The sequence below is a fragment of the Nematolebias whitei genome, chromosome 5 (assembly GCF_014905685.2).
Source record: "Nematolebias whitei isolate Nwh7 chromosome 5, NemWhi1, whole genome shotgun sequence".
Taxonomy (NCBI): domain Eukaryota; kingdom Metazoa; phylum Chordata; class Actinopteri; order Cyprinodontiformes; family Rivulidae; genus Nematolebias; species Nematolebias whitei.
Window position 1 is genome coordinate 24,837,734 of NC_056502.1, and position 10,230 is coordinate 24,847,963.

The 10,230-nt window shown below is 40.0% G+C and overlaps 2 protein-coding genes across 3 annotated transcripts in view; one reads left to right on the forward strand and one right to left on the reverse strand.

Annotated features, from left to right (window-relative positions):
* Window positions 1–2,890: 2,890 nt before the first annotated feature.
* ubxn11 (UBX domain protein 11) lies at window positions 2,891–7,668 on the reverse strand. The gene is made up of 14 exons (XM_037677251.1): window positions 7,598–7,668; window positions 7,453–7,493; window positions 6,116–6,223; window positions 5,839–5,939; window positions 5,109–5,160; window positions 4,954–5,030; window positions 4,783–4,885; window positions 4,488–4,705; window positions 4,332–4,409; window positions 4,143–4,266; window positions 3,969–4,063; window positions 3,805–3,878; window positions 3,126–3,272; window positions 2,891–3,047 (listed from the first exon to the last, which is right to left on the reverse strand). The coding sequence occupies exons 1-14, from the start codon at window positions 7,666–7,668 to the stop codon at window positions 2,891–2,893; spliced, it is 1,446 nt and encodes a 481-aa protein (XP_037533179.1).
* Window positions 7,669–9,415: 1,747 nt separating this feature from the next.
* The window catches only part of LOC119410149 (fasciculation and elongation protein zeta-2), a 9,427-nt gene continuing 8,612 nt past the window's right edge, over window positions 9,416–10,230 (forward strand). For both annotated transcript variants that reach the window (XM_037677058.1, XM_037677057.1), the window contains exon 1: window positions 9,416–9,789. In XM_037677058.1, coding sequence (XP_037532986.1) covers window positions 9,512–9,789 — 278 coding nt within the window. In that variant the 5' untranslated portion in view covers window positions 9,416–9,511. The remainder of the gene's footprint in view (window positions 9,790–10,230) is intronic.

Genomic DNA, 10,230 nt, shown 5'->3' on the forward strand with positions numbered 1-10,230 from the left:
TCGCAGAAGCTCCTCGTCATCTCCACACCTCTCAGGCTTTTGTCTTTCCCTTGCGGTGGCCGAACGTCTAAAAGAGGGCTGCTGCTTCATTTTCTCAAAATGAGGACAAGCTGAAGCCCAAATGGTTTGGGCTTCAACTCTCTTCACCTGAAGACTGAACATTGAGTCTCAAGCCTGCCTGTAGCTCAGAACCGTCCCACCCCCCCTGTGAGTTAATCTATTTCAGTCCAAGGGCTAACAGAAAAGACTTACCTCTAATACTTGACTCTTTAAGTGTTTGTGTTTATTTTGATCAGTTACCAAACAGTCTTAAAGCTTTTTGTTCCACTCAGGTGGACAGCTTTCTGTGTAGATGTCCCACAGTTTAATTTATTGAAACTTTGATTTCCCTTTTTCTTTTTTTTTAGGGGAATTATCCTTTTAAGTGGTTGACAATCAACTGGAAATAATTTAATTTGTTGCTTTTTAACTGAATTTGCAAAGAACTGTTACTCATGAACTGTAAGGGTGAGCACTGTAACAGACTCAGCTGTGACGTTTGGGACAGAACGACTTTTATACCAAATCAGCTTCTCACACCAACGGGCCTACAAGTTTGAAACCAAAGAAGCTTTGGTCGAAGCAGTGTGAAGGTTTGCACCTCTTTGCTGCGGGCGTCGCTCTCATCCAACACCAGTATGTGCCTTTTGCCACGTTTGCAGCTCCAAACACGCCGAGTCATTTCAGACCGACTGAAGCGCTGAATTCTTCCAGTACGACCTTTTCTCTCAGTGTGTCAACCAGTAGGCAATACATTCCCTGACTCTGAATGTAGACAACTGTGGGCCATATCACAGCAACCGAAGCAGCCCAGACTCTTTCTGTTTTGTTTTCTGGTAGTTTTAAAGTCAAACTAATAATAGTTCTGGGTGAGCTTTGTAGGATTCGCTCTGTCATGTCTCTAATTGTTGACTTGTGTTCAACAGAGTGGATAACAGATACTATGAGAAACGGTATTAATCTCCAGTATTATTTATTTATTTTTTGTTTTGACAGTTGTGTGACAGATGCGTTGGTGCGTTTTAACATGCTAATGTTTTAGGAAATAGTTGGCGCCCTTTTGATGTGTGAAGGTCCCATAAAGTGGCTTTTAGATTTTTCTTTGCGTACGTGTGACAGGATGTTGGAGAGGGAGCTGGTTCTCCCCGTGTAAGGAGGCCGACTTGTTACAGGGGGGGTTTATTCTCATCTGGAGAAAAAAAAAAAAAAGCTCTTGAGGAAACTTTGACACTTTACAGGAAGAGAAAGGGATTTTAAAATATGCAACAATTTCATTCTGGGAAAAGGGAAGAACATCTGAGGAATGCTCGAGCCATATTTAGTTTTATGGGACCTTTTAAAAACTTTTACTAGCACAAAGTTTCTCTTTGAAACTTCAGCCTTAACATCTCAAATGTTTTGCAAAAATGGAAGAAAAAAACAGAAGACATTTTATATTTTCATACATTTGTTTTTGTTTGTATTTGCATATTTTAGAAATAAAAATTTTCAACATTTGGTTTTCAATTTTAGTTTAGTTTTTTTTTAACCGGCAGTGTTCCCATCACTACACTGAAGGCCATGGGTTTATGTCATGATATGTTGTACCCTACTCTGATAAGGTTAAGTAGATTTTTTTTTTTTTTTAGAATAAAAATCAGATTTACTTAAAGGGAGCAATTTTACAGTTTTCAGGTAAGATAGAAACCCCAAATCACTCCAAGTAAAAAAAAAAAAAGCTTACACTGTGCTGCATACGGTACTATTGCAAATCATTTATCACCAGAATCTATTGAGGATGTCTGTTACAGGTTAGCGACCTCGACCATCATAAAAATAACTCAAATGTACAAGTATACTACTACATTAGGTGTGGTAGTAGCTGGTAGTTTCCTCTTAACATATACTCTTGCTGCTAACACCTCTCTCAAGATCACACGAGGTCACACAGTCCTCTAGGGATTGACCAAACGTCTTTGACTCCAGCTCAGATGTTGAAAAATCTGACATGAAAGGCGACGGGCGATACAGATTCCTTCAAGAAATGCTCATCCATTAGATCAGGACTATTCAATTAAACTGGTCAGGGGGCCACAGTTACTGAGAGCCAGCTGCTCAGGGGCCGGACATGCAGCAGTTAGTCTTTATGTAAATGAACCATATATTACAAGGATCTGTTACCTTTTAAATTTGTTTATTTTGTTGCATTGAATCATAAATGCAAAAAACAGCACACCCCCTTTCCCATTTTTTTCCTTTAAATTAACTCATTGGTGGGCCTGACCGAAGTCACCCACAGGCCGGAATTGGCCCGAGGACCTCCAGTTGAACAGCCCTGCATTAGTTTATTTGAAGTATTTGGAGCATGCAGAATTCAATTCAGTTTATTTATATAACACCAAGTCACAAGAGTCACCTCAGGGCACTGAACAGAAACATTCATGTACATAAAAAGTAAGTTAATAACATTTATCTGAGGAGCAGACTGCTTTGAGTTTAACTGCATCGCAGAACTTTCATCTTGAGCAAACATGAAGGCGACAGTGGAAAGGAAAAACTCCCTCATGAGGAAGAAACCTTTAACAGAACCAGACTCAGGACATGCAGCCATCTGCTTCAACCTAAAAGCCTGAACACCATCTTACATTTTCAATAAGTTTGAAGTAAATGCATGAAAAATTCTTGGAAAATGAGACGTTTTCAAAATAGAAATTGTGCAAAAACTCAGATTTGATCACTTTATTAGAAAGTAATACGTCCGTTTTGTCACAGTGCCTGGCTTACCGTCACGTTTCTGGATCTAAAGCAGGACCTCAGAGTTCATGACACTCCGTGTGATTATGAGTGGTGGGAGAGCTGCAGAACCTTCACATCACACACAAACTTGGTTTATTAACTTGTGTTTCCTCTTTTGTAGAAGCAGAGTAGCATTTGCTGAAAGTCCACTCGACAGAAGCGTCTGGTTGTCATTTCTGAAGCTGTGTCGTGGGTACGCGCTGATGATGTCATAACCAGACCCGTCAGTCCCTCTGCGGTGCAGAGAAATACAAACGTGATTAAACTCAACGCGAACATGAAGGTACCGCGGGATCAGGGCGTTCTGTCACCTGTGTTTGTCCAGGTAGCTCCTCAGGTGACCCACTGTCTCTGAGAGCCACATTTCCACCCTGTACGTCTGATTCCCATTTTCTGACCTCACCCTGAGCGTAACGGTGGATTCAGAAGGTGCTTTGTCGCAGTTGGACATCTGTCTTCTGAATAAAGAACACGAGCTTTAAACACGTTCCTCCTGACTCTGATGTGCTGCTGTAATCAGACGGTCCACAGAGGCTGGCCCAGCTTTCAGATCAGCACATACAATCTCCACAATCAAAATTAAATTTAATCAAGGATGTTCATCAGATGTGGAGGTTTGGGTTTTATTTTCTTTTAGCCCCTTAAACCTTTTCTTCGATCAAATATTGGCAGAATGTTGGAGATCTTAGCTGTAACTTCACTGGGCACGGGAATAGTTTTGATCTGTCATAAATCATTTTGTGAAAGTCTACCCCAAAAATATTCACTATGGCAGTGGTTCCCAACCCTGGTCCCTGAGGAACACCATCCTGCATGTTTTAGCTGTTTCACATCTGAGTTGAATGATTTGGTGATTAACAGGTTTTGGCAGAACTTGAAGTAATTAAAGTACTGAGTCAGGTGTGTTGAAGCAGCTAAAACATGGTGTGGTGTTCCTCAGGGACCAGGGTCAGGAACCACTGCACTATGGCACATTTTGTATTTGTTTACCTGTCCAGGTTTGCCTGCAGCGCTGGCGTGTCGACAAGAATCTCTGAGTTGCTGTGCTGAGTTTCAGATGAACCCTGATGAAGGCCACTTTAAAAAATGAGCATTTTGTAAAAAGAAAAAAAAAAGTATAAAATGAAATGTTTTCCCTCTGTGCTGCTGCTGACCTGCATCATTTTCCTCAGCGAGTTTCTTATGTCAATCACCCGACCCGCCTTCACAACCATCTTTGGCAGCTTGTTCAGGAACTGATCGATCTTCCCTGTGAGTCAGGGAAAATAATAATCAATTAAAGTACAATTGATCTGTTTTTTTGTGTGTCAGAGACGAGCAGAACACACCTGCTAACTGAAAGCTCACTGCATTTGTCCACTCACCTTTCCTCCCACAAACAGACCATCCTTCACCAGGAAATGTGTCCCACAGCAGCTGGGGGTTAAATTTCTCATGTCGATTGTCATGAACCTGGACAAAGAAGCTCTAATGAGGCGTCTGTGTTACTGCGTGGACAGAAAAGAGCAGATAATCACCTCAAAGGGCACTCCGTCTGGAAATCTGTGCTGGAGCTCAGATGGAAAATAGCCATCCATGATGTCCTGCATGCACTGCTGTAAGAACCGGAGGATGGACAGTTGTAACCAGTTGTGAGCTGGAAGTTTTCTGTAAAAGTCTTCAGAGCAGCAAACCTGGGTGCTGTGCTCCTCGTAGGAGCGGAACGGACCGTCGAACATCACAATGCCGTTGCTGTAGAGCCTCAGGTGAACAGGATCCTTCCAGGCTAGCTTTGCTCCACTTGCTGTTGCTTGAACAAAAGCCTCTCCTTCCCCCGTGAGGAAGTTCAGCTCCTTGATCCTCTGCAGCACGAGGTCAAAGTTCACGTGGAAGCCCCTGTCAGCAGGCGTGTCTGGAAAGGCCAGATGGAGATGCAGCTCGGTAAATGTTTGTGGAAAAGAGCTCAGAGGCTGTAAAATATTAAAGCACCTGTCTGCCAGAGGTCACCACCTGAGCTGTGAGTGTGCTCGCTCTCTGCTGAACCACTGATGTCCTCTCCCACCCAGACCAGACCATAATCACTCAGGAGCTTCTGCACAGAGAAGAGCAGCTAAACCCAACAGAATCAACAGCACCACACACTTCTTTAACTCGCCGTACCTCCATTTGTTGCACTCGATCTTGAAGTCGGCATCTTCTCTCAACATTCTCTCTGCAGCTCAAACAAGGCGCGCTTCCTGAACCCACACACAGCCAGAACACGGTCAGAACCGTCCAGAAGAACCGGAGCGCGTGCGCGATGTGTGCGTCGTTACCTGATTCCTCCGGCGCACTCAGCCCCTTCGCTAACACTAAAACGTGTCTTTCCTTCAGAAAACACAAGGTCAAATTTATTTCTAAAGCACATTTAAAAACAGCGGGTCGGTACCAAAGCGCTGACCAAAGTGGAGATTCAAAGAGAAAAACAATAAAGCAAATTAATTTCAAAGCATCGGAAGAAAATAAACACAGAACAATAAAATACTAAAACAACTCACACTGGGTTAAAAGTCGGTGAGAACAGATTTGAAAGAAGAATTAAAAACAGGAAGTGAAGAGGCCTGACTATGCAGATTGTTCCAGAGTTTAGGGCCCACGACTGAAAGAGCCCGATCTCCTCTGAGCTTGAGCCTGGTTTTTGGAACAACCAAAAGCAGCTGATCAGAAGATCTCAGGGCCCGAGAAGGAACATAAGGTTGAAATAGGTCAGAGAGATATAATGAGGCCCTTTAGGTATTTATAGATCAGCAGGAGAATTTGAACATCTATTCTGTGACTCGCAGGGAGTCGGTGAAGGGAGGACAAAACTGGTGAAATGTGCTTCCTGTTAAGAGCCGAGCTGCAGCATTCTGGACAAGCTGGAGAAATGGAGACTTGACTGACCCCAACATAAAGAGCGGTACAGTAATTAAGTCGAGTTGGAAGGCATGGATTATTTTTGAAAAGTGAGAGACAAGTTTGACAGATTGTCAACAAGATTTTCAGTCCGTCCAGATGTGCGCTCACCTTGCGCTCTATCTCCTGAGCCTGGTTCCTCACCTTTTCCTCCAGTAAAGTAACTCTCTGCATCATGGCAGCCATCAGCTCAAAGTCATCTGGAGGAGCTCCTGATTGGTTGAACCATAAAATTATATATATATATACTTGGTTTTTTTTTTACATGAAAAGGGCTAAAATGCCATAATTTGCCGACAGCTTAGATTAAAAATCTGGCCTGAAAGGTGGTGGGCAGTATTCCTTCAAGGAACACTAATCTTTTAACTTTTGAAATAATCATTCCTACCTTGTTTCTTTGGAGCGTGAGCCTTTGAAGAGGAGGTGAAGTTAGTGTGAGAAGAGAGAGGAGGGTTTGGATCACAAGAGTCTTCAATGATGAATTCTGCTTGGATTTCTACGAATAAAAATGTTTAAAAGTCAAAACTAGATTAAAAATAAAGAGTTGCTCATTAACCAGACTCAGGTTGCAAGCATTGTAGACTGGTATAAAATAAACATGAATATTAGGTGAAAAGTGACTTTACATTCACAGTTACTTAATATCTTTATATGTCACTTACCTTCAAGTACCTTAGAATTAATTATTATTTTACTGGTTGATTTGAGTAATTCTTCAAATATATATTTTGTACATACTCTTACATCTATAAGCACTGGTTATAAGGAGAACAAGAAAATAACAATAAAATTATACAGTTTACAATTCATTCCATCTGCATTTAGGCAGGAAATATAAATACAGGAGATAGTCAAAAAATAAACATACAAACAAAGACAAATACATACAAATAGGCAGTTTTTTAATGTTTGATTAATCAACAAAAGATTTCCACCAACAGCAGCTGTACTTGAAATACACTTTTTGTTTAATTATTTATAATATTTGCCATTTTAAGCATTTGTTTTCAGATTTATTCACACTGTTATATGATTATATTTCATCCAAATACTATGACGACTTGAAAATTAGGGGAAAAAATTGTGCAAAATGACAAACATTTTCAGTCTCTTTAATGTGGTGTGTAGCTTTACTTCCTTCAGTTTTTATTTTAAAAAGGTCATATTGGTAATAACATTTTGGTTGTTATATCAAATAAAATAGACACCTGCAACATCTATAGTAGAACCGAAAATAGGCAGTTCATTTTTATTAATTAATATATTAGCCTAGATTTCTTAGTTCTTTTAAACTTATAAAGGCATATAACTACTACTACTACTACTACTACTACTACTACTACTACTGCTACTACTGCTGCTACTACTACTACTACTACTACTACTACTACTACTACTACTACTACTACTACTACTAATACTACTAATACTACTACTACTACTACTACTACTACTACTACTGCTACTACTGCTGCTGCTACTACTACTACTACTACTACTACTACTACTACTACTACTACTAATACTACTACTAATACTACTACTTCTAATAATAATACTAATAATACTACTACTAATAATAATACTAATAATAATACTACTAATACTACTACTACTACTACTACTACTACTACTACTACTACTACTACTAATAATAATAATAATAATAATAATAATAATAATAATAATAATAATAATAATAATAGTTTTCTATAAGTAGCCTACCTTGCAGCAAGTTCCTCTTGAAAGGAGTTTTTTGTCTGCCCCTGCGGAACAAAATGTCTCACTCATTGTTTCCGTTCAAACTATTTTACCAGTCCAGCAAAGAAACATTAAAAAAATGTCCTGCAGGAACTATTTGACAACCTACCTCTGTTCACTGAGAGAGTCCGGCAGCGGAATGCGCCTCGTTTTCTTTAACATCAAAAACGGTGAGCTCATTTTTTTCAGACTTTGTTTTTCCAGTATGAGTGTTCACAAGCAGCGTTCCCCCCCGCCAGTTTGTTTGTAGACTGTTGCCATTAGCAACAGAGAGCCGTTCAGCCTGCGGGCTTCCGTAAGAGGCCGCTCTTTCTCCGTTTCCCGCTTATCGATTTCTGAATTTCAAAATAAAACTCATTAAACACAGTTAAGATTGTGTTGCTCAAGATGGCGTCGTTTTGTTTACAACCTGGGATGGGATCAGATCTTCAAAATTGTTGTTTATGTGATTTTTTTTAATTGAACCATTAGCAATCCTGTTGAAAAGGAATTAATAGTTATTAAAAGAGTCTCAGGAGCTGCAGTTCCACAAAGATTTATTATTTATTTAATATACTGTACAGCTCTCAAAGACTGAACTATAACTTCAACACAGTAGCTTTCTAGTAATTTAAGTTCAAATACACGGTCATATCATGGACCATATAGGTAAATTGTTCTGATAAGCATATGTTTGCTTCTAAAATATTTATGAACATTTTATTAGCAGTGACAAACCAAATGAGTGGAAGCCAATGTGTGCCACTTGAATTTAAAAAAATCTCCAAGTTGTGTAAACATCATGATCTTGTGATTTATTAGAATATCTATCTCATGTTTATAAGACCTTAAAATATGACATAACAATATCATTTCATAACATCTTATAATTATGACTTATCAATCTAAAATTATGCCTTAGCATCTAATAATTATTAATGTGTATCTCGAAACTGATTTAATACGATTTAACTTAAAATCATGAGTTAGTATTTTCACTTAATGATCTAACACCTTATAATTATGACTTAAAATTAGTGTGTTATTATTAAAAAATTATGACTTTATTTCTCAAAATTATTATTTAGTATCTTGAAACAGACAGCGTCTCATAATAATGACTTAATATTGGTGTTAAGATTCGTAACTGGTTGTAACTACCACACCCATCACTGCACCCTATTTATTGGTCATCATTATCTTCATGCAGACTCTCACATTTTCATCGTTAAATCACTACTTGGTCTGTTGCCTTCATACATCTCCTCCTACATGTGACTTTGTCAGTGCAGCTACAGCGTGCGCTCTCAAGACATCATTACCTGCAGCATCCCCTCAGTGCGGACTGAATTCAGCAAAAAGGGCCTTCTCTTACTCCGCTCATTTAACTTGGAACACCTTGCAAAAAGATCTGAAGCTGACTTTGACATCCCTAAGAGATGTTAAACAACTGTTAAGTTCAATGCAGACATGTTCACGTTTTTAACACTTTGCCCCATTTCGTAATGTAGCTTGTTTTCATTTTGTTTTATATCACTACTTTTTTTACTTTTCATTTTATATGCTTTTTATGACTGTTTATTGTTGTGTCATCTGTAGTTTTTTTTTGTGTGTGTGTTTAAAACATGTCACTCTTGAAAAAGAGTCCTCATGACTCAATGAGACTAACCTGTATAAATAACGGTTGAATTAAAACAATCTTTAAATCATCATCTAGCAGTTCAAGTTTTTGAAAGCATTTCAAATTATATATTTTTTATTCTATAATCATGACATTGTCTTAAAATTATTGGCGCTAGTATCTTGAAATAATGTAGGATTTTTTTTTTATTGTTTTATTTTATTATTTTTTATGGCAAAAATGGGTTTCCATACATTAGTGTGGCGCAAACAAATCCCTCTCGATTGTTCCTTGTTCGAGCCCATCCTGCGGGTCACCACTAGAGGGCCCAGTATTGTTGTCTCGGTCAGGCAGACAGAAAGGATGAGGCCTGCCACTGTCGAACCAACAAACCCACTCTTTACCTGGGCTGATTAGCACGGCATGGCCCGGGCTATGGCTGCACGGATGACGCATTTGGACGAGGACCGGCCGGACCTGGTGGATGATGTGACCGGGCCGAAGGCAGCGGCTCGGCTCATCCTGGACCCGGGTGATCATCCACCAGAGCCGCTTGGCAGGAGGTTTTCCCACGGGGGAACCGGAGGGTTTAGGTCCGTGGAGAACCTGGCAGAACCTGGTGAAAACATCCCGGCCAGTTTGGGAACTGGTGAGGCAGAGAGTAGAGGTGCAGCTGAGGATTCTCTGCTGGAGACAGACCAGTGAGTATTTGTGAGGCGTCTGTCTGCCTGTCTGTCTGCCTGCCTGTCGGTCTGTACCATACCATTTTATTTATAGAGCACTTAAAACAGCGACAAGGCCAACCAAAGTGCTGTACAGACAGAACAACAGGTAACACACAAAGCAAAATACAAAATTAGGTAAATCAGAATATGGACATAAAAACGATGCAGATAATGACGACTAACCAGTGTGGAGCATACAGGATCAAAACACAGATCATCTGGTGTTGAAAGCTACTGAATAGTAGTGGGTTTTTTAAACGGGACTTGAAAACAAAGAGGGAGGGGGCTGTCTGACAAGCAGCGGTAACTCGTTCCAGAGTCTTGGTCCTGCTACAGAGAAGGTCCTGTCCCCTCTGCGCTTAAGACGAGTTCCTGGAACTGTGAGGAGCAACTGGTCCGCTGACCTCAGGGAACGTG